This window comes from Eptatretus burgeri, chromosome 3 (assembly GCF_056783735.1).
Source record: "Eptatretus burgeri isolate ZD-2024b chromosome 3, Ebu_testis_v1, whole genome shotgun sequence".
Classification (NCBI taxonomy): domain Eukaryota; kingdom Metazoa; phylum Chordata; class Myxini; order Myxiniformes; family Myxinidae; genus Eptatretus; species Eptatretus burgeri.
The window spans coordinates 144,152,082-144,176,439 of record NC_140963.1 but is presented as its reverse complement, the minus strand read 5'-3'; the positions used below and the strand labels follow the sequence as shown (position 1 = coordinate 144,176,439).

The 24,358-nt window shown below is 29.9% G+C and overlaps 1 protein-coding gene across 5 annotated transcripts in view; it reads right to left on the bottom strand.

The window, feature by feature from the left end:
- The window catches only part of LOC147031208 (acetylcholine receptor subunit alpha-like), a 96,176-nt gene that overhangs the window by 58,916 nt on the left and 12,902 nt on the right, over positions 1-24,358 (bottom strand). For all 5 annotated transcript variants that reach the window (XM_085876050.1, XM_085876049.1, XM_085876051.1 and 2 more), the window contains exon 3: positions 23,879-23,923. In XM_085876050.1, coding sequence (XP_085732176.1) covers positions 23,879-23,923 — 45 coding nt within the window. The remainder of the gene's footprint in view (positions 1-23,878; positions 23,924-24,358) is intronic.

Here is a 24,358-nt window from a genome sequence, read left to right as displayed (position 1 = left end):
AAAGTAGTGGTAAAAAATCAAAATAATTGTGATAAAGAATCAAACAAAGTAGAGTGATAAAGAATCAAATAAAGGAGAGCGATAAAGAATCAAATAAAGGATAGTGATAAAGAATCAAATAAAGTGGAGTGATAAAGAATCAAACAAAGTGGAGTGATAAAGAATCAAACAAAGTGGAGTGATAAAGAATCAAGCAAAGTCAAGTGATAAAGAATCAAATATAGTAGTGATAAAGAATCAAATAACGGAGAGCGATAAAGAATCAAATAAAGTAGAGTTATAAAGAATCAAATAAAGTGGAGTGATAAAGAATCAAACAAAGTCGAGTGATAAAGAATCAAACAAAGTCGAGTGATAAAGAATCAAATATAGTCGTGATAAAGAATCAAATAAAGTAGAGTGATAAAGAAGCAAATATAGTGGTGAGTAAGAATCAAATAAAGGAGAGTGATAAAGAATCAAATAAAGTGGAGTGATAAAGAATCAAACAAATTAGAGTGATAAAGAATCAAACAAAGCAGAGTGATAGAGAATCAAATAAAGTAGAGTGATAAAGAATCAAACAAAGTAGCGTGAATAAGAATCGAACAAAGTAGCGTGAAAAAGAATCAAATAAAATAGACTCATAAAGAATCAAACAAAGCAGCGTGATAAAGAATCAAATAAAGTAGCATGATGAAGAATCAAACAAAATAGCGTGATAAAGAATCAAACAAAGCAGAGTGATAAAGAATCAAATGCAGTGGTGATTAAGAATTAAATAAAGGAGAGTGATAAAGATTTAAATAAAGTAGAGTGATAAAGAATCAAACAAAGTAGAGTGACAAAGAATCAAACAAAGTAGAGTGATGGAGAATCAAATAAAGTGGTGATAAAGAATCAAATAAAGTAGTCTGATAAAGAATCAAATAAAGTCGAGTGATAAAGAATCAAACAAAGTAGGGTGACAAAGAGAATCGAATAAAGTAGAGTGATAAAGATTCAAATAATGTCGAGTGAAAAAGAATCAAATAACATCGAATGAAAAGGATTCAAATAACGTCGAGTGAAAAAGAATCAAATAACGTAGAGTGAAAAAGAATCAAATAATGTAGAGTGAAAAATAATTCAATAAAGTGGAGTGAAAAAGAATCAAATAACGTCGAGTGAAAAAGAATCAAATAACGTAGCGTGAAAAATAATTAAATAACATAGAGTGAAAAAGAATCAAATAAAGTAGAGTGAAAAAGAATCAAATAAAGTAGAGTGAAAAAGAATCAAAAAGTAGAGGGAAAAAGAATCAAATCAACTGGAGTGAAAAAGAATAAAATAAAGTAGCGTGATAAAGAATCAAATAAATGAGAGTGATAAAGAATCAAATAAATTAGTGATAAAGAATCAAATATAGTAGTGATAAAGAATCAAACAAAGTGGAGTGATAAAGAATCAAATAAAGGAGAGCGATAAAGAATCAAATAAAGGAGAGTGATAAAGAATCAAATAAAGTGGAGTGATAAAGAATCAAACAAAGTAGAGTGATAAAGAATCAAACAATGTGGAGTGATAAAGAATCAAACAAACTCGTGTGATAAAGAATCAAATAAAGTAGAGTGATAAAGAATCAAACAAATTAGAGTGATAAAGAATCAAACAAATCAGAGTGATAAGGAATCAAACAATGTTGAGTGATAGAGAATCAAAATAAACTGGTGATAAAGAATCAAATAAAGCAATGAAAAAGAATCAAATAAAGTAGAGTGATAAATAATCAAACAAAGTAGAGCGATAAAGAATCAAATATGGGAGTTATAAAGAATCAAACAAAGAAGAGTGATAAAGAATCAAACAAAGTAGAGTGATAAAGAATCAAATAAAGTAGAGTGATAAAGAATCAAATAAAGTAGAGTGATAAAGAATCAAACAAAGTAGAGTGATAAAGAATCAAATAAAGTAGAGTGATAAAGAAAATCAAATAAAGTAGCGTGAAAAAGAATCAAATAAAGTAGCGTGATAAAGAATCAAATAAATAAGAGTGATAAAGAATCAAATAAAGTAGTGATAAAGAATCAAATATAGTTGTGATAAAGAATCAAACAAAGTAGAGTGATAAAGAATCAAATAAAGGAGAGCAATGAAGAATCAAATAACGTCGAGTGAAAAAGAATAAAATAACGTCGAGTGAAAAAGAATCAAATAACATAGAGTGAAAAAGAATCAAATAACGTAGAGTGAAAAATAATTAAATAACAAAGAGTGAAAAAGAATCAAATAACGTCGAGTGAAAAAGAATCAAATAAAGTAGAGTGATAAATAATCAAACAAAGTAGAGCGATAAAGAATCAAATATAGTAGTTATAAAGAATCAAACAAAGTAGAGTGATTAAGAATCAAATAAAGGAGAGTGATAAAGAATCAAATAAAGGAGAGTGATAAAGAATCAAATAAAGTAGAGTGATAAAGAATCAAACAAATTAGAGTGATAAAGAATCAAATAAAGTAGCGTGATAAAGAAAATCAAATAAATTAGCGTGAAAAAGAATCAAATAAAGTAGATTGATAATGAATCAAATAAAGTAGCGTGATAAAGAATCAAACAAAGTAGAGTGATAAAGAATCAAATAAAGTAGAGTGATAAAGAAAATCAAATAAAGCAACGTAATAAAGAATCAAATAAAGTAGATTGATAATGAATCAAATAAAGTAGCGTGATAAAGAATCAAATATAGTTGTGATTAAAAATCAAATATAGGAGAGTGATAAAGAATCAAATAAAGTAGAGTGATAAAGAATCAAACAAAGTAGAGTGACAAAGAATCAAAGTGGTGATAAAGAATCAAATAAAGCAGACTGATAAAGAATCAAACAAAGCAGAGTGATGAAGGGAATCAAATAAAGTAGATTGATGAAGAATCAAACAAAGTAGAGTGACAAAGAAAATCAATTAAAATAGCGTGATAAAGAATCAAATAAAGTAGAGTGATAAAGACACAAACAAAGTAGTGATAAAGAATCAAATATAGTCGTGATAAATAATCAAACAAAGTCGAGTGATAAAGAATCAAATATAGGCGTGACTAAGAATCAAATAAAGGAGAGTGATAAAGAATCAAATAAAGTGGAGTGACAAAGAATCAAACAAATTAGAGTGATAAAGAATTAAACAAAGCAGAGTGATAGAGAACCAAATAAAGTGGTGATAAAGAATTAAATAAAGCAGTGATAAAGAATCAAATAAAGTAGAGAGATAAATAATTAAACAAAGTAGAGTGATAAATAATCAAATATAGTAGTTATAAAGAATCAAACAATCTAGAGTGAAAAAGAATCAAATAAAGGAGAGTGATAAAGAATCAAACAAAGTCGAGTGATAAAGAATCAAATAAAGTAGAGTGATAAAGAAAATCAAATAAAGTGGCGTGAAAAAGAATCAAATAAAGTAGATTGATAAAGAATCAAACAATGCAGCGTGATAAAGAATCAAATAAAGTAGAGTGATAAAGAATCAAATAAAGTAGCGTGATAAAGAATCAAATAAAGTAGAGTGATAAAAAATCAAACAAAGTAGAGTGACAAAGAATCAAACAAAGTAGAGTGATAGAGAATCAGATAAAGTGGTGATAAAGAATCAAATAAAGTAGTGTGATAAAGAATCAAATAAAGTAGAGTGATAAAGAATCAAACAAAGTAGAGTGATGAAGGGAATCAAATAAAGTAGATGATAAAGAATCAAACAAAGTAGAGTGACAAAGAAAATCAAATAAAATAGCGTGAGAAAGAATCAAATAAAGTTGAGTGATAAAGAATCAAACAAAGTCGAGTGATAAAGAATCAAATATAGTAGTGATTAAGAATCAAATAAAGTGGAGTGATAAAGAATCAAACAAATTAGAGTGATAAAGAATCAAACAAAGCAGAGTGATAGAGAATCAAATAAAGTGGTGATAAAGAATCAAATAAAGCAGTGAAAAAGAATCAAATAAAGTAGAGTGATGAATAATCAAACAAAGTAGAGTGATAAATAATCAAATATAGTAGTTATCAAGAATCAAACAAAGTCGAGTGATAAAGAATCAAATAAAGTAGAGTGAAAAAGAATGAAACAAAGTAGAGTGACAAAGAATCAAATAAAGTAGAGTGATAAAGAATCAAACAAAGTAGCGTGAAAAAGAATCAAATAAAGTAGATTGATAAAGAATCAAACAAAGCAGCGTGATAAAGAATCAAATAAAGTAGAGTGATAAAGAATCAAATAAAGTAGCGTGATAAAAAAATCAAATAAAGTAGTGTGATAAAGAATCAAACAAAGTAGAGTGATAAAGAATCAAATATAGTAGTGATTAAGAATGAAATAAAGGAGAGTGATAAAGAATCAAATAAAGTAGAGTGATAAAGAATCAAACAAAGTAGAGTGACAAAGAATCAAACAAAGTAGAGTGAGAGAGAATCAAATAAAGTGGTGATAAAGAATCAAATAAAGTAGTATGATAAAGAATCAAATAAAGTAGAGTGATAAAGAATCAAATAAAGTAGAGTGACAAAGAAAATCAAATAAAGTGGAGTGATAAAGAATCAAACAAAGTAGAGTGACAAAGAGAATCAAATAAAGTAGAGTAATAAAGATTCAAATAACGTCGAGTGAAAAAGAATAAAATAACGTCGAGTGAAAAAGAATCAAATAACATAGAGTGAAAAAGAATCAAATAACGTAGAGTGAAAAATAATTAAATAACAAAGAGTGAAAAAGAATCAAATAACGTAGAGTGAAAAAGAACCAAATAAAGTAGAGTGAAAAATAATCAAATAAAGTAGAGTGAAAAGAAATCAAATAAAGTAGAGTGAAAAAGAATCAAACAAAGTAGGGTGATAAAGAATCAAACAAAGTCGAGTGATGAAGGGAATCATATAAAGTAGATTGATAAAGATTCAAACAAAGTCGAGTGACAAAGAAAATCAAATAAAGCAGCGTGATAAAGAATCAAACAAAGTAGAGTGATAAAGAATCAAATAAAGTAGAGTGATAAAGAAAATCAAATAAAGTGGCGTGAAAAAGAATCAAATAAAGTAGAATGAAAAAGAATCAAACAACGCAGCGTGATAAAGAATCAAATAAAGTAGAGTGATAAAGAATCAAATAAAGTAGCGTGATAAAGAATGAAAGTTGCGTGATAAAGAGAATCAAGTAAAGTGGAGTGATAAAGAATCAAACAAAGTTGCGTGATAAAGACAATCAAGTAAAGTGGAGTGATGAAGAATCAAATAAAGTCGAGTGATAAAGAAAATCAAATAAAGTAGTGTGATAAAGAATCAAATAAAGTAGCATGATAAAGAAAATCAAATAAAGTAGCGTGATAAAGAATCAAATAAAGTAGAGTGATAAAGAATCAAACAAAGTAGAATGATAAAGAATCAAATAAAGTAGAGTGACAAAGAATATCAAATAAAGTAGTGTGATAAAGAATCAAATAAAGTAGAGTGAGAAAGAAAATCAAATAAAGTAACGTGATAAAGAATATCAAATAAAGTAGCGTGATAAAGAATCAAATAAAGTAGAGTGATAAATAATCAAACAAAGTAGAGCGATAAAGAATCAAATATAGAAGTTATAAAGAATCAAAAAAGTAGAGTGATAAAGAATCAAATAAAGGAGAGTGAAAAAGCATCAAATAAAGGAGAGTGATAAAGAATCAAATAAAGTAGAGTGATAAAGAATCAAACAAAGTAGAGTGATAAAGAATCAAATAAAGTAGCGTGAAAAAGAATCAAATAAAGTAGAGTGAAAAAGAATCAAATAAAGGAGAGTGATAAAGAATCAAATAAAGCAGAGTGATAAAGAATCAAACAAAGTCGAGTGACAAAGAATCAAATAAAGTAGAGTGATAAAGAATCAAACAAAGTAGCGTGATAAAGAATCAAATAAAGTAGCGTGATAAAGAATCAAATAAATAAGAGTGATAAAGAATCAAATAAAGTAGTGGTAAAAAATCAAAATAGTTGTGATAAAGAATCAAACAAAGTAGAGTGATAAAGAATCAAATAAAGGAGAGCGATAAAGAATCAAATAAAGGATAGTGATAAAGAATCAAATAAAGTGGAGTGATAAAGAATCAAACAAAGTGGAGTGATAAAGAATCAAACAAAGTGGAGTGATAAAGAATCAAGCAAAGTCAAGTGATAAAGAATCAAATATAGTAGTGATAAAGAATCAAATAACGGAGAGCGATAAAGAATCAAATAAAGTAGAGTTATAAAGAATCAAATAAAGTGAAGTGATAAAGAATCAAACAAAGTCGAGTGATAAAGAATCAAACAAAGTCGAGTGATAAAGAATCAAATATAGTCGTGATAAAGAATCAAATAAAGTAGAGTGATAAAGAAGCAAATATAGTGGTGAGTAAGAATCAAATAAAGGAGAGTGATAAAGAATCAAATAAAGTGGAGTGATAAAGAATCAAACAAATTAGAGTGATAAAGAATCAAACAAAGCAGAGTGATAGAGAATCAAATAAAGTAGAGTGATAAAGAATCAAACAAAGTAGCGTGAATAAGAATCGAACAAAGTAGCGTGAAAAAGAATCAAATAAAATAGACTCATAAAGAATCAAACAAAGCAGCGTGATAAAGAATCAAATAAAGTAGCATGATGAAGAATCAAACAAAATAGCGTGATAAAGAATCAAACAAAGCAGAGTGATAAAGAATCAAATGCAGTGGTGATTAAGAATTAAATAAAGGAGAGTGATAAAGATTTAAATAAAGTAGAGTGATAAAGAATCAAACAAAGTAGAGTGACAAAGAATCAAACAAAGTAGAGTGATGGAGAATCAAATAAAGTGGTGATAAAGAATCAAATAAAGTAGTCTGATAAAGAATCAAATAAAGTCGAGTGATAAAGAATCAAACAAAGTAGGGTGACAAAGAGAATCGAATAAAGTAGAGTGATAAAGATTCAAATAATGTCGAGTGAAAAAGAATCAAATAACATCGAATGAAAAGGATTCAAATAACGTCGAGTGAAAAAGAATCAAATAACGTAGAGTGAAAAAGAATCAAATAATGTAGAGTGAAAAATAATTCAATAAAGTAGAGTGAAAAAGAATCAAATAACGTCGAGTGAAAAAGAATCAAATAACGTAGCGTGAAAAATAATTAAATAACATAGAGTGAAAAAGAATCAAATAAAGTAGAGTGAAAAAGAATCAAATAAAGTAGAGTGAAAAAGAATCAAAAAAGTAGAGGGAAAAAGAATCAAATCAACTGGAGTGAAAAAGAATAAAATAAAGTAGCGTGATAAAGAATCAAATAAATGAGAGTGATAAAGAATCAAATAAATTAGTGATAAAGAATCAAATATAGTAGTGATAAAGAATCAAACAAAGTGGAGTGATAAAGAATCAAATAAAGGAGAGCGATAAAGAATCAAATAAAGGAGAGTGATAAAGAATCAAATAAAGTGGAGTGATAAAGAATCAAACAAAGTAGAGTGATAAAGAATCAAACAATGTGGAGTGATAAAGAATCAAACAAACTCGTGTGATAAAGAATCAAATAAAGTAGAGTGATAAAGAATCAAACAAATTAGAGTGATAAAGAATCAAACAAATCAGAGTGATAAGGAATCAAACAATGTAGAGTGATAGAGAATCAAAATAAACTGGTGATAAAGAATCAAATAAAGCAATGAAAAAGAATCAAATAAAGTAGAGTGATAAATAATCAAACAAAGTAGAGCGATAAAGAATCAAATATGGGAGTTATAAAGAATCAAACAAAGAAGAGTGATAAAGAATCAAACAAAGTAGAGTGATAAAGAATCAAATAAAGTAGAGTGATAAAGAATCAAATAAAGTAGAGTGATAAAGAATCAAACAAAGTAGAGTGATAAAGAATCAAACAAAGTAGAGTGATAAAGAAAATCAAATAAAGTAGCGTGAAAAAGAATCAAATAAAGTAGCGTGATAAAGAATCAAATAAATAAGAGTGATAAAGAATCAAATAAAGTAGTGATAAAGAATCAAATATAGTTGTGATAAAGAATCAAACAAAGTAGAGTGATAAAGAATCAAATAAAGGAGAGCAATGAAGAATCAAATAACGTCGAGTGAAAAAGAATCAAATAACATCGAGTGAAGAAGATTCAAATAACGTCAGTGAAAAAAGAATCAAATAACTTCGAGTCAAAAAGAATAAAATAACATAGGGTGAAAAAGAATCAAATAAAGTAGAGTGAAAAAGAATCAAATAGAGTGAAAAATAACAAAATAAAGTAGAGTGAACAAGAATCAAATAGAATCGAGTGATAAATTATCAAACAAAGTAGAGTGATAAAGAATCAAATAAAGTGGAGTGATAAAGAATCAAACAAAGTGGAGTGATTAAGAATCAAACAAAGTAGAGTGATAAAGAATCAAACAAAGTAGCGTGATAAAGAATCAAATAAAGTACAGTGAAAAAGAATCAAATAAAGTGGAGTGATAAAGAATCAAATAAAGTCGTGGTAAAGAATTAAAATAGTTGTGATAAAGAATCAAACAAAGTAGAGTGATAAAGAATCAAATAAAGGAGAGCGATAAAGAATCAAATAAAGGAGAGTGATAAAGAATCAAATAAAGTGGAGTGCTAAAGAATCAAACAAAGTGGAGTGAAAAAGAATCAAACAAAGTCGAGTGATAAAGAATCAAATATAGTAGTGATAAAGAATCAAATAAAGTAGAGTGATAAAGAATCAAATATAGTAGTGATTAAGAATCAAATAAAGGAGAGCGATAAAGAATCAAATAAAGTAGAGTTATAAAGAATCAAACAAATTAGAGTGATAAAGAATCAAACAAACCAGAGTGATAAAGAATCAAACAAACCAGAGTGATAGAGAATCAAAATAAAGTGGTGATAAAGAATCAAATAAAGCAGTGAAAAAGAATCAAATAAAGTAGAGTGAAAAATAATCAAACAAAGTAGCGCGATAAAGAATCAAATATAGTAGTTATAAAAAATCAAACAAAGTAGAGTGATAAAGAATCAAATAAAGGAGAGTGATAAAGAATCAAATAAAGGAGAGTGATAGAGAATCAGATAACGTGGTGATAAAGAATCAAATAAAGTAGTGTGATAAAGAATCAAATAAAGTAGAGTGATAAAGAATCAAACAAAGTGGAGTGATAAAGAATCAAACAAAGTCGAGTGATAAAGAATCAAATATAGTCGTGATAAAGAATCAAATAAAGTAGAGTGATAAAGAATCAAATATAGTGGTGATTAAGAATCAAATAAAGGAGAGTGATAAAGAATCAAATAAAGTGGAGTGATAAAGAATCAAACAAATTAGAGTGATAAAGAATCAAACAAAGCAGAGTGATAGAGAATCAAATAAAGTGGTGATAAAGAATCAAATAAAGCAGTGAAAAAGAATCAAATGAAGTAGAGTGATAAATAATCAAACAAAGTAGAGTGATAAATAATCAAATATAGTAGTTATAAAGAATCGAACAAAGTAGAGTGATGAATCAAATAAAGGAGAGTGAGAAAGAATCAAATAAAGGAGAGTGATAAAGAATCAAACAAAGTTGAGTGAAAAAGAATCAAACAAAGTAGAGTGATAAAGAATCAAATAAAGTAGAGTGATAAAGAATCAAACAAAGTAGCGTGAATAAGAATCGAACAAAGTAGCGTGAAAAAGAATCAAATAAAATAGACTCATAAAGAATCAAACAAAGCAGCGTGATAAAGAATCAAATAAAGTAGCATGATAAAGAATCAAACAAAATAGCGTGATAAAGAATCAAACAAAGCAGAGTGATAAAGAATCAAACAAAGTAGAGCGATAAAGAATCAAATATGGGAGTGATAAAGAATCAAACAAAGCAGAGTGATGAAGGGAATCAAATAAAGTAGATTGATGAAGAATCAAACAAAGTAGAGTGACAAAGAAAATCAATTAAAATAGCGTGATAAAGAATCAAATAAAGTAGAGTGATAAAGACACAAACAAAGTAGTGATAAAGAATCAAATATAGTCGTGATAAATAATCAAACAAAGTCGAGTGATAAAGAATCAAATATAGGCGTGACTAAGAATCAAATAAAGGAGAGTGATAAAGAATCAAATAAAGTGGAGTGACAAAGAATCAAACAAATTAGAGTGATAAAGAATTAAACAAAGCAGAGTGATAGAGAACCAAATAAAGTGGTGATAAAGAATTAAATAAAGCAGTGATAAAGAATCAAATAAAGTAGAGAGATAAATAATTAAACAAAGTAGAGTGATAAATAATCAAATATAGTAGTTATAAAGAATCAAACAATCTAGAGTGAAAAAGAATCAAATAAAGGAGAGTGATAAAGAATCAAACAAAGTCGAGTGATAAAGAATCAAATAAAGTAGAGTGATAAAGAAAATCAAATAAAGTGGCGTGAAAAAGAATCAAATAAAGTAGATTGATAAAGAATCAAACAATGCAGCGTGATAAAGAATCAAATAAAGTAGAGTGATAAAGAATCAAATAAAGTAGCGTGATAAAGAATCAAATAAAGTAGAGTGATAAAAAATCAAACAAAGTAGAGTGACAAAGAATCAAACAAAGTAGAGTGATAGAGAATCAGATAAAGTGGTGATAAAGAATCAAATAAAGTAGTGTGATAAAGAATCAAATAAAGTAGAGTGATAAAGAATCAAACAAAGTAGAGTGATGAAGGGAATCAAATAAAGTAGATGATAAAGAATCAAACAAAGTAGAGTGACAAAGAAAATCAAATAAAATAGCGTGAGAAAGAATCAAATAAAGTTGAGTGATAAAGAATCAAACAAAGTCGAGTGATAAAGAATCAAATATAGTAGTGATTAAGAATCAAATAAAGTGGAGTGATAAAGAATCAAACAAATTAGAGTGATAAAGAATCAAACAAAGCAGAGTGATAGAGAATCAAATAAAGTGGTCATAAAGAATCAAATAAAGCAGTGAAAAAGAATCAAATAAAGTAGAGTGATGAATAATCAAACAAAGTAGAGTGATAAATAATCAAATATAGTAGTTATCAAGAATCAAACAAAGTCGAGTGATAAAGAATCAAATAAAGTAGAGTGAAAAAGAATGAAACAAAGTAGAGTGACAAAGAATCAAATAAAGTAGAGTGATAAAGAATCAAACAAAGTAGCGTGAAAAAGAATCAAATAAAGTAGATTGATAAAGAATCAAACAAAGCAGCGTGATAAAGAATCAAATAAAGTAGAGTGATAAAGAATCAAATAAAGTAGCGTGATAAAAAATCAAATAAAGTAGTGTGATAAAGAATCAAACAAAGTAGAGTGATAAAGAATCAAATATAGTAGTGATTAAGAATGAAATAAAGGAGAGTGATAAAGAATCAAATAAAGTAGAGTGATAAAGAATCAAACAAAGTAGAGTGACAAAGAATCAAACAAAGTAGAGTGAGAGAGAATCAAATAAAGTGGTGATAAAGAATCAAATAAAGTAGTATGATAAAGAATCAAATAAAGTAGAGTGATAAAGAATCAAATAAAGTAGAGTGACAAAGAAAATCAAATAAAGTGGAGTGATAAAGAATCAAACAAAGTAGAGTGACAAAGAGAATCAAATAAAGTAGAGTAATAAAGATTCAAATAACGTCGAGTGAAAAAGAATCAAATAACATAGAGTGAAAAAGAATCAAATAACGTAGAGTGAAAAATAATTAAATAACAAAGAGTGAAAAAGAATCAAATAACGTAGAGTGAAAAAGAACCAAATAAAGTAGAGTGAAAAATAATCAAATAAAGTAGAGTGAAAAGAAATCAAATAAAGTAGAGTGAAAAAGAATCAAACAAAGTAGGGTGATAAAGAATCAAACAAAGTCGAGTGATGAAGGGAATCATATAAAGTAGATTGATAAAGATTCAAACAAAGTCGAGTGACAAAGAAAATCAAATAAAGCAGCGTGATAAAGAATCAAACAAAGTAGAGTGATAAAGAATCAAATAAAGTAGAGTGATAAAGAAAATCAAATAAAGTGGCGTGAAAAAGAATCAAATAAAGTAGAATGAAAAAGAATCAAACAACGCAGCGTGATAAAGAATCAAATAAAGTAGAGTGATAAAGAATCAAATAAAGTAGCGTGATAAAGAATGAAAGTTGCGTGATAAAGAGAATCAAGTAAAGTGGAGTGATAAAGAATCAAACAAAGTTGCGTGATAAAGACAATCAAGTAAAGTGGAGTGATGAAGAATCAAATAAAGTCGAGTGATAAAGAAAATCAAATAAAGTAGTGTGATAAAGAATCAAATAAAGTAGCATGATAAAGAAAATCAAATAAAGTAGCGTGATAAAGAATCAAATAAAGTAGAGTGATAAAGAATCAAACAAAGTAGAATGATAAAGAATCAAATAAAGTAGAGTGACAAAGAATATCAAATAAAGTAGTGTGATAAAGAATCAAATAAAGTAGAGTGAGAAAGAAAATCAAATAAAGTAACGTGATAAAGAATATCAAATAAAGTAGCGTGATAAAGAATCAAATAAAGTAGAGTGATAAATAATCAAACAAAGTAGAGCGATAAAGAATCAAATATAGAAGTTATAAAGAATCAAAAAAGTAGAGTGATAAAGAATCAAATAAAGGAGAGTGAAAAAGCATCAAATAAAGGAGAGTGATAAAGAATCAAATAAAGTAGAGTGATAAAGAATCAAACAAAGTAGAGTGATAAAGAATCAAATAAAGTAGCGTGAAAAAGAATCAAATAAAGTAGAGTGAAAAAGAATCAAATAAAGGAGAGTGATAAAGAATCAAATAAAGCAGAGTGATAAAGAATCAAACAAAGTCGAGTGACAAAGAATCAAATAAAGTAGAGTGATAAAGAATCAAACAAAGTAGCGTGATAAAGAATCAAATAAAGTAGCGTGATAAAGAATCAAATAAATAAGAGTGATAAAGAATCAAATAAAGTAGTGGTAAAAAATCAAAATAGTTGTGATAAAGAATCAAACAAAGTAGAGTGATAAAGAATCAAATAAAGGAGAGCGATAAAGAATCAAATAAAGGATAGTGATAAAGAATCAAATAAAGTGGAGTGATAAAGAATCAAACAAAGTGGAGTGATAAAGAATCAAACAAAGTGGAGTGATAAAGAATCAAGCAAAGTCAAGTGATAAAGAATCAAATATAGTAGTGATAAAGAATCAAATAACGGAGAGCGATAAAGAATCAAATAAAGTAGAGTTATAAAGAATCAAATAAAGTGGAGTGATAAAGAATCAAACAAAGTCGAGTGATAAAGAATCAAACAAAGTCGAGTGATAAAGAATCAAATATAGTCGTGATAAAGAATCAAATAAAGTAGAGTGATAAAGAAGCAAATATAGTGGTGAGTAAGAATCAAATAAAGGAGAGTGATAAAGAATCAAATAAAGTGGAGTGATAAAGAATCAAACAAATTAGAGTGATAAAGAATCAAACAAAGCAGAGTGATAGAGAATCAAATAAAGTAGAGTGATAAAGAATCAAACACAGTAGCGTGAATAAGAATCGAACAAAGTAGCGTGAAAAAGAATCAAATAAAATAGACTCATAAAGAATCAAACAAAGCAGCGTGATAAAGAATCAAATAAAGTAGCATGATGAAGAATCAAACAAAATAGCGTGATAAAGAATCAAACAAAGCAGAGTGATAAAGAATCAAATGCAGTGGTGATTAAGAATTAAATAAAGGAGAGTGATAAAGATTTAAATAAAGTAGAGTGATAAAGAATCAAACAAAGTAGAGTGACAAAGAATCAAACAAAGTAGAGTGATGGAGAATCAAATAAAGTGGTGATAAAGAATCAAATAAAGTAGTCTGATAAAGAATCAAATAAAGTCGAGTGATAAAGAATCAAACAAAGTAGGGTGACAAAGAGAATCGAATAAAGTAGAGTGATAAAGATTCAAATAATGTCGAGTGAAAAAGAATCAAATAACATCGAATGAAAAGGATTCAAATAACGTCGAGTGAAAAAGAATCAAATAACGTAGAGTGAAAAAGAATCAAATAATGTAGAGTGAAAAATAATTCAATAAAGTAGAGTGAAAAAGAATCAAATAACGTCGAGTGAAAAAGAATCAAATAACGTAGCGTGAAAAATAATTAAATAACATAGAGTGAAAAAGAATCAAATAAAGTAGAGTGAAAAAGAATCAAATAAAGTAGAGTGAAAAAGAATCAAAAAAGTAGAGGGAAAAAGAATCAAATCAACTGGAGTGAAAAAGAATAAAATAAAGTAGCGTGATAAAGAATCAAATAAATGAGAGTGATAAAGAATCAAATAAATTAGTGATAAAGAATCAAATATAGTAGTGATAAAGAATCAAACAAAGTGGAGTGATAAAGAATCAAATAAAGGAGAGCGATAAAGAATCAAATAAAGGAGAGTGATAAAGAATCAAATAAAGTGGAGTGATAAAGAATCAAACAAAGTAGAGTGATAAAGAATCAAACAATGTGGAGTGATAAAGAATCAAACAAACTCGTGTGATAAAGAATCAAATAAAGTAGAGTGATAAAGAATCAAACAAATTAGAGTGATACAGAATCAAACAAATCAGAGTGATAAGGAATCAAACAATGTAGAGTGATAGAGAATCAAAATAAACTGGTGATAAAGAATCAAATAAAGCAATGAAAAAGAATCAAATAAAGTAGAGTGATAAATAATCAAACAAAGTAGAGCGATAAAGAATCAAATATGGGAGTTATAAAGAATCAAACAAAGAAGAGTGATAAAGAATCAAACAAAGTAGAGTGATAAAGAATCAAATAAAGTAGAGTGATAAAGAATCAAATAAAGTAGAGTGATAAAGAATCAAACAAAGTAGAGTGATAAAGAATCAAACAAAGTAGAGTGATAAAGAAAATCAAATAAAGTAGCGTGAAAAAGAATCAAATAAAGTAGCGTGATAAAGAATCAAATAAATAAGAGTGATAAAGAATCAAATAAAGTAGTGATAAAGAATCAAATATAGTTGTGATAAAGAATCAAACAAAGTAGAGTGATAAAGAATCAAATAAAGGAGAGCAATGAAGAATCAAATAACGTCGAGTGAAAAAGAATCAAATAACATCGAGTGAAGAAGATTCAAATAACGTCGAGTGAAAAAAGAATCAAATAACTTCGAGTCAAAAAGAATAAAATAACATAGGGTGAAAAAGAATCAAATAAAGTAGAGTGAAAAAGAATCAAATAGAGTGAAAAATAACAAAATAAAGTAGAGTGAACAAGAATCAAATAGAATCGAGTGATAAATTATCAAACAAAGTAGAGTGATAAAGAATCAAATAAAGTGGAGTGATAAAGAATCAAACAAAGTGGAGTGATTAAGAATCAAACAAAGTAGAGTGATAAAGAATCAAACAAAGTAGCGTGATAAAGAATCAAATAAAGTACAGTGAAAAAGAATCAAATAAAGTGGAGTGATAAAGAATCAAATAAAGTCGTGGTAAAGAATTAAAATAGTTGTGATAAAGAATCAAACAAAGTAGAGTGATAAAGAATCAAATAAAGGAGAGCGATAAAGAATCAAATAAAGGAGAGTGATAAAGAATCAAATAAAGTGGAGTGCTAAAGAATCAAACAAAGTGGAGTGAAAAAGAATCAAACAAAGTGGAGTGATAAAGAATCAAACAAAGTCGAGTGATAAAGAATCAAATATAGTAGTGATAAAGAATCAAATAAAGTAGAGTGATAAAGAATCAAATATAGTAGTGATTAAGAATCAAATAAAGGAGAGCGATAAAGAATCAAATAAAGTAGAGTTATAAAGAATCAAACAAATTAGAGTGATAAAGAATCAAACAAACCAGAGTGATAGAGAATCAAAATAAAGTGGTGATAAAGAATCAAATAAAGCAGTGAAAAAGAATCAAATAAAGTAGAGTGAAAAATAATCAAACAAAGTAGCGCGATAAAGAATCAAATATAGTAGTTATAAAAAATCAAACAAAGTAGAGTGATAAAGAATCAAATAAAGGAGAGTGATAAAGAATCAAATAAAGGAGAGTGATAGAGAATCAGATAACGTGGTGATAAAGAATCAAATAAAGTAGTGTGATAAAGAATCAAATAAAGTAGAGTGATAAAGAATCAAACAAAGTGGAGTGATAAAGAATCAAACAAAGTCGAGTGATAAAGAATCAAATATAGTCGTGATAAAGAATCAAATAAAGTAGAGTGATAAAGAATCAAATATAGTGGTGATTAAGAATCAAATAAAGGAGAGTGATAAAGAATCAAATAAAGTGGAGTGATAAAGAATCAAACAAATTAGAGTGATAAAGAATCAAACAAAGCAGAGTGATAGAGAATCAAATAAAGTGGTGATAAAGAATCAAATAAAGCAGTGAAAAAGAATCAAATGAAGTAGAGTGATAAATAATCAAACAAAGTAGAGTGATAAATAATCAAATATAGTAGTTATAAAGAATCGAACAAAGTAGAGTGATGAATCAAATAAAGGAGAGTGAGAAAGAATCAAATAAAGGAGAGTGATAAAGAATCAAACAAAGTTGAGTGAAAAAGAATCAAACAAAGTAGAGTGATAAAGAATCAAATAAAGTAGAGTGATAAAGAATCAAACAAAGTAGCGTGAATAAGAATCGAACAAAGTAGCGTGAAAAAGAATCAAATAAAATAGACTCATAAAGAATCAAACAAAGCAGCGTGATAAAGAATCAAATAAAGTAGCATGATAAAGAATCAAACAAAATAGCGTGATAAAGAATCAAACAAAGCAGAGTGATAAAGAATCAAACAAAGTAGAGCGATAAAGAATCAAATATGGGAGTTATAAAGAATCAAACAAAGAAGAGTGATAAAGAATCAAACAAAGTAGAGTGATAAAGAATCAAATAAAGTAGAGTGATAAAGAATCAAATAAAGTAGAGTGATAAAGAATCAAATAAAGTAGAGTGATAAAGAAAATCAAATAAAGTAGCGTGAAAAAGAATCAAATAAAGTAGCGTGATAAAGAATCAAATAAATAAGAGTGATAAAGAATCAAATAAAGTAGTGATAAAGAATCAAATATAGTTGTGATAAAGAATCAAACAAAGTAGAGTGATAAAGAATCAAATAAAGGAGAGCAATGAAGAATCAAATAACGTCGAGTGAAAAAGAATCAAATAACATCGAGTGAAGAAGATTCAAATAACGTCGAGTGAAAAAAGAATCAAATAACTTCGAGTCAAAAAGAATAAAATAACATAGGGTGAAAAAGAATAAAATAAAGTAGAGTGAAAAAGAATCAAATAGAGTGAAAAATAACAAAATAAAGTAGAGTGAACAAGAATCAAATAGAATCGAGTGATAAATTATCAAACAAAGTAGAGTGATAAAGAATCAAATAAAGTGGAGTGATAAAGAATCAAACAAAGTGGAGTGATTAAGAATCAAACAAAGTAGAGTGATAAAGAATCAAACAAAGTAGCGTGATAAAGAATCAAATAAAGTAGAGTGAAAAAGAATCAAATAAAGTAGAGTGATAAAGAATCAAATAAAGTCGTGGTAAAGAATTAAAATAGTTGTGATAAAAAATCAAACAAAGTAGAGTGATAAAGAATCAAATAAAGGAGAGCGATAAAGAATCAAATAAAGGAGAGTGATAAAGAATCAAATAAAGTGGAGTGCTAAAGAATCAAATAAAGTGGAGTGATAAAGAATCAAACAAAGTGGAGTGATAAAGAATCAAACAAAGTCGAGTGATAAAGAATCAAATATAGTAGTGATAAAGAATCAAATAAAGTAGAGTGATAAAGAATCAAATATAGTAGTGATTAAGAATCAAATAAAGGAGAGCGATAAAGAATCAAATAAAGTAGTGTTATAAAGAATCAAACAAATTAGAGTGATAAAGAATCAAACAAACCAGGGTGATAGAGAATCAAAATAAAGTGGTGATAAAGAATCAAATAAAGCAGTGAAAAAGAATCAAATAAAGTAGAGTGAAAAATAATCAAACAAAGTAGCGCGATAAAGAATCAAATATAGTAGTTATAAAAAAATCAAACAAAGTAGAGTGATAAAGAATCAAATAAAGGAGAGTGATAAAGAATCAAATAAAGGAGAGTGATAGAGAATCAGATAACGTGGTGATAAAGAATCAAATAAAGTAGTGTGATAAAGAATCAAATAAAGTAGAGTGATAAAGAATCAAACAAAGTGGAGTGATAAAGAATCAAACAAAGTCGAGTGATAAAGAATCAAATATAGTGGTGATTAAGAATCAAATAAAGGAGAGTGATAAAGAATCAAATAAAGCAGTGAAAAAGAATCAAATGAAGTAGAGTGATAAATAATCAAACAAAGTAGAGTGATAAATAATCAAATATAGTAGTTATAAAGAATCGAACAAAGTAGAGTGATGAATCAAATAAAGGAGAGTGAGAAAGAATCAAATAAAGGAGAGTGATAAAGAATCAAACAAAGTTGAGTGAAAAAGAATCAAACAAAGTAGAGTGATAAAGAATCAAATAAAGTAGAGTGATAAAGAATCAAACAAAGTAGCGTGAATAAGAATCGAACAAAGTAGCGTGAAAAAGAATCAAATAAAATAGACTCATAAAGAATCAAACCCTCTCTCTGTTCTATTCACCCTCTCATTTTCCCAAGGTCATCTGCCATCTGCTTGGAAATCTGCTAACATCACTGCCCTGCATAAAAAAGGTGCAAAAACAGATCCCTGTAACTATAGACCAATCAGCCTTCTCCCAATCATCAGCAAGGTTATGGAATCCATCATCGCTTCAGACATGAAATCCTTCCTCTTCTCCAATGGCTTGATTTCCAATCATCAATTTGGTTTCAGACCAGGTCACTCTACCCTAGATATGCTGCTACTGCTCTCCCATCAATGGATGGAGGTCCTCAATGCCAGACAGGAAATCCGAGCCGTATCCCTGGACATATCACGTGCTTTTGACACAGTCTGGCACCCTGCCCTACTCACCAAACTCTCTGCCCATGGTATTCAAGGCCATCTCCACTCATGGCTCGCAGACTTCCTCTCCTGTCGCAGTCAACGTGTGGCCCTAAATGGAGTTCTTTCATCCCCTCTTCCTGTGCAGGCTGGAGTTCCTCAAGGTAGCGTTCTGGGCCCTGTTCTTTTTCTGGTTTTCATCAATGATCTCTCGGACTCTCTGGAAAATCCTCTATTTCTCTTTGCCGATGACTCAACCCTCTGCCGTACCATCTGTCATCCCTCAGCCCGGCAAGCAGCAGCTTCTTCGCTCACTGCAGATCTGGATAAAATCACAAACTGGTCCAACACGTGGAACATGTCTTTCAATCCAGACAAATCTCACACTCTCACTATGTCTCTTCGAAAGGACCGTTTACAAAACCCCCCATCCACTTTCTCAACAATCCTCTGGAAGAAGTCTTTTCTTTCAAGCTTCTGGGTCTCACTATCTGCCATGACCTTTCCTGGGAAAGTCACATTTCCAACCTTGCCTCAAAAGCCAGTCGCCGACTGGGAATCCTCCGTCGTGCAAAGTCCTTCCTCGGCCCTCTTGAGCTCCTGACCACTTACAAAGCTTTTGTCCGTAGCCTGATGGAGTACTGCTCTCCCCTCTGGGCTGGTGCTCCTGCCTCCCACCTTTCTCGACTTCACGCTGTCGAAACCAGGGCTTTTAAGATCATTGGCATCTCCCGCAATGAAGCTGAGTCTTTGGGCCTCTCACTCAATCACCGCAGGTTGGTCGGTGGTCTTTCTGTCTTCTACCGACTCCTCTCCAGCCTTGCCCCCCTGCTCTCTCTGCGATTTGTCCCAACCACATTTCCACAGGGCGCTCAAGGTCCGCCAACAACCCCCTTCTGGTAAAACTACCAAAATCACGAATCACTGCTCATCCTCACTCTTTCATTCCTCTTTTTTCCCGCCTTTGGAATAAACTTCCTCACTCTATTCTTTCCCATTCTTCCCTTCAGGCTTTCAAAACAGCTGTTCACCACCACCTCTTATCTTCTCCCATCCAAATCCTCGATCTTTTCTACCCCCGATAATCCACCCAAGCCCACTTCCTTCAATTCTCCTGCTTTCCTTCCTGAAAGTCCCTTTAATGTCCATCTTCCCCTCGCCATGTTCCCCGTCCCATCGCCATCCCTCTCCCTTCCACAGTTCACCTGTGTCTGTTCCCCAATGTTTTGTCCCTTCCACTCCCGCCCCTCTTGTCTCATGCCTCCTTGCTGTGAGTTGTGTGTTAGCTCTCATACGAGCCTCGACCAAGGTATACAAAAAAAAAAAAAAAAAAAAAAAAAAAAAACAAAGCAGCGTGATAAAGAATCAAATAAAGTAGCATGATAAAGAATCAAACAAAATAGCGTGATAAAGAATCAAACAAAGCAGAGTGATAAAGAATCAAATATAGTAGTGATTAACAATTAAATAAAGGAGAGTGATAAGGAATCAAATAAAGTAGAGTGATAAAGAATTAAACAAAGTAGAGTGACAAAGAATCAAACAAAGTAGAGTGATAGAGAATCAAATAAAGTGGTGATAAAGAATCAAATAAAGTAGTATGATAAAGAATCAAACAAAGTCAAGTGATGAATGGAATCAAATAAAGTAGATTGATAAAGAATCAAACAAAGTAGAGTGACAAAGAAAATCAAATGAAATAGCGTGATAAAGAATCAAATAAAGTCGAGTGATAAAGAATCAAATGAAGTAGTGTGATAAAGAATCAAATAAAGTAGAGTGATAAAGAATCAAACAAAGTCAAGTGATGAATGGAATCAAATAAAGTAGATTGATAAAGAATCAAACAAAGTAGAGTGACAAAGAAAATCAAATAAAATAGCGTGATAAAGAATCAAATAAAGTCGAGTGATAAAGAATCAAATGAAGTAGTGTGATAAAGAATCAAATAAAGTAGAGTGATAAAGAATCAAACAAAGTAGGGTGACAAAGAGAATCGAATAAAGTAGAGTGATGAAGATTCAAATAACGTCGAGTGAAAAAGAATCAAATAATATCGAATGAAAAAGATTCAAATAACGTCGAGTGAAAAAGAATCAAATAACGTAGAGTGAAAAAGAATCAAATAATGTAGAGTGATAAAGAATCAAATAACGTAGAGTGATAAAGAATCAAATAATGTCGAGTGAAAAAGAATCAAATAACGTAGAGTGAAAAAGAATCAAATAATGTAGAGTGATAAAGAATCAAATAACGTAGAGTGATAAAGAATCAAATAACGTGGAGTGAAAAAGAATCAAATAACGTCAAGTGAAAAATAATAAAATAACATAGGGTGAAAAAGAATGAAATGAAGTAGAGTGAAAAAGAATCAAATGACATAGAGTGAAAAATAATTAAATAAAGTAGATTGAAAAAGAATCAAATAACGTAGAGTGAAAAAGAACCAAATAAAGTAGAGTGAAAAAGAATCAAATAAAGTAGAGTGAAAAAGAATCAAATAAAGTAGAGTGAAAAAGAATCAAATAACATAGAGTGAAAAAGAATCAAATAAAGTAGAGTGAAAAAGAATAAAATAAAGTAGGGTGAAAAAGAATCAAATAAAGTAGAGTGAAAAAGAATCAAATAAAGTAGAGTGAAAAATAACCAAATTAAGTAGAGTGAAAAAGAATCAAATAAAGTAGAGTGAAAAAGAATCAAATAAAGTAGAGTGAAAAAGAATCAAATAAAGTGGAGTGAAAAAGAATCAAATAAAGTGGACTGAAAAAGAATCAAATAAAGTGGAGTGAAAAAGAATCAAATAAAGTGGAGTGATAAAGATTCAAGTGAAATGGAGTTAAAAAGAATCAAATAAAGTAGAGTGAAAAAGATTCAAACAAAATAGAGTGAAAAAGAATCAAATAAAGTGGAGTGAAAAATAATCAAATAAAGTAGAGTGATAAAGATTCAAATAAATAGAGTGAAAAAGAATCAAATAAAGTAGAGTGAAAAAGAATCAAATAAAGTAGAGTGAAAAAGAATCAAATAAAGTAGAGTGATAAAGAATCAAATAAAGTAGAGTGATAAAGAATCAAATAAAGTAGAGTGAAAAAGATCCAAATAAAGTAGAGTGAAAAAGATTCAAATAAGGTAGAGTGATAAAGATTCAAATAAATTGAGTGAAAGAGAATCAAATAAAGTAGAGTGAAAAATAATCAAACTAGAACGAGCACTCAGTAGAGCGCATACCTTCGCCAACGCTACATTTTGCCCCCCCACCCCCCATAAACCGTTGATTTTGAGGGTATTTAATCCCATACCACATCTGCCATCTCATATGTGTTTTGATGGCTTAAAAACATTAAATTTCCTGCTGTTTGACACTGATTCACGTACATTGTACAATTTCTGTATGAACTCCCTGACCTTTTTGGGTGACGGTGTCAAGTCAATCTGATGAAAACTGGTCACATTATAAGAAATAAGTTCAGTGACACCCCCCCCCCCCCCAATGCTTTAAACTCACCAATAAAGTCACTGTCAAATATTACACATCAGAGGATAGGGAATTGAATTCTAAACATTTTGAATCTACTTACGTGCAAATTGTCTCAGAATTGACCGCGTTATGATAATAAAGGTCGTTGACCCCCTGACCTTTGACCCAAACCGCTAACAAAGGTAATGACGTTATTGTGTCATATCGTATATCACAAGATTGGGCATTGAATTCGCCATATTTTGGCATTGTTTGCATGCATATTAGATAAAAATCGACCGCACTATGGCAAAATAACGATTTTGACCTTTTCATGACCTCGACCTTGACCTTTGTACTCTTAATTTTGTAATTGGTATTAGCGTGTGGGGAACAGAACAGTCAACATTTTGGTGTTGGTTTCATGCAAATCGGATAAGAATTGACCGTGTTATGACAAAAACCGCACATTTTGCAATGTCGTGACCCCCCCTTACCTTTGACTCCCAACCACTAATAAGGGTTATTACGTCATTGTGTCATGTCACATATCACAAGATGGAGCATTGGATTCTGAACATTTTGGCAATAGTTGCATGCAAATTGGATGTAAATTGACCACGCTATGGTAAAAAGACGATTTTGACCTTTTCATGACCTTGACCTTGACCTTTGACCCGATCGCTCCCAAAATCTAATCAAATGGTCCTCGCATAATAACCAATCATCCCACCAAATTTGCTGCGATTCAGTTCAATACTTTTTGAGTTATGCGAATAACAAACAAACACACATATTCACAAATAAATAAATAAATAAATACACAGCGATCAAAACATAACCTTCGCAACAAAGTTTGCGAAGGTAATAAAGTAGAGTGATAAAGTCATTGATTATCAGAATGAAATAAACTCGAAACAGAATCGTCATATCGAAATGCTGAAATAGTAATTTGAATTACACGAGGATTCACAAGGAACTTAAACGCAGGAGCAATTCATTTGGTCTATCGAACCTGTGTGCTCCATTTACACTACATCAATTAAATATAACGGTTTATAAACTAAAATTAACTTTGAAAGGGGACAGAGGTGTTAAGTGGGGGTAGAAAGGTGAAGGGGGATCGAGGTATGAATAATATAGGGTTGATGGGGGATAAAGGGATGAAGGAGGATAGAGGGTTGTAGTGGGTAGATGGGTGAAAGTGGGTAGATGGGTGAAAGTGGGTTGATGGGTGAAAGTGGGTTGATGGGTGAAAGTGGGTTGATGGGTTAAGGATTGGCTGGGGATTAAAACAGGGGGCAAGCACAGACATATTGATAACAGGTTCACGAGTCTCATATTTACTTCTCTTTTCGTGATCTTCGAACATATAATTATCTTTGTCTGTCGGCAAGTCATTATGACACGATTAACAAATTAGGTGAGGAAGAATAGGATTATTAAAAAAATAATTTCAAAATTAACTTTGCTTCATTTCTCAACCTCCATTCCTGGTTTAATCCTCACCTGACGGAGACGAGTATTCATTTCAACAATCTGATTGACTTCATCCTGAATAAAGAGAGAAAGAGACAGAGATATAGAGAGAGATGATTGGGACCTATACATATGCACACACGTTATCGATTTCCTGATGACATTTAACTTACATTCTACTTACATTCAACTTACATTCTGACATGTTGTATTAAGCTTTGCTTGTTGAAAAGGAAGAACCGAATCTTGTCAAATTGGAGATGTTTTCACGAAATGTTCAAAGAACAAGTCTCACCCGATCACTCGAGAGTCGTCAAACAAGCCCACCTGTCGACTTACATTTCCACTGGAAGACGTTCACAATCTCCTGAACTTCTCGGCCTCACCATCACCATGACCTCTCCAGTGCTGCCCATGTACCAAATCTGGCCGACAATACCAGCCACGTCAGATATCCTCCATCATTCCAAGTCATTGCTTAGAAAAATCAGAACTGCTCACTGTCTAAAA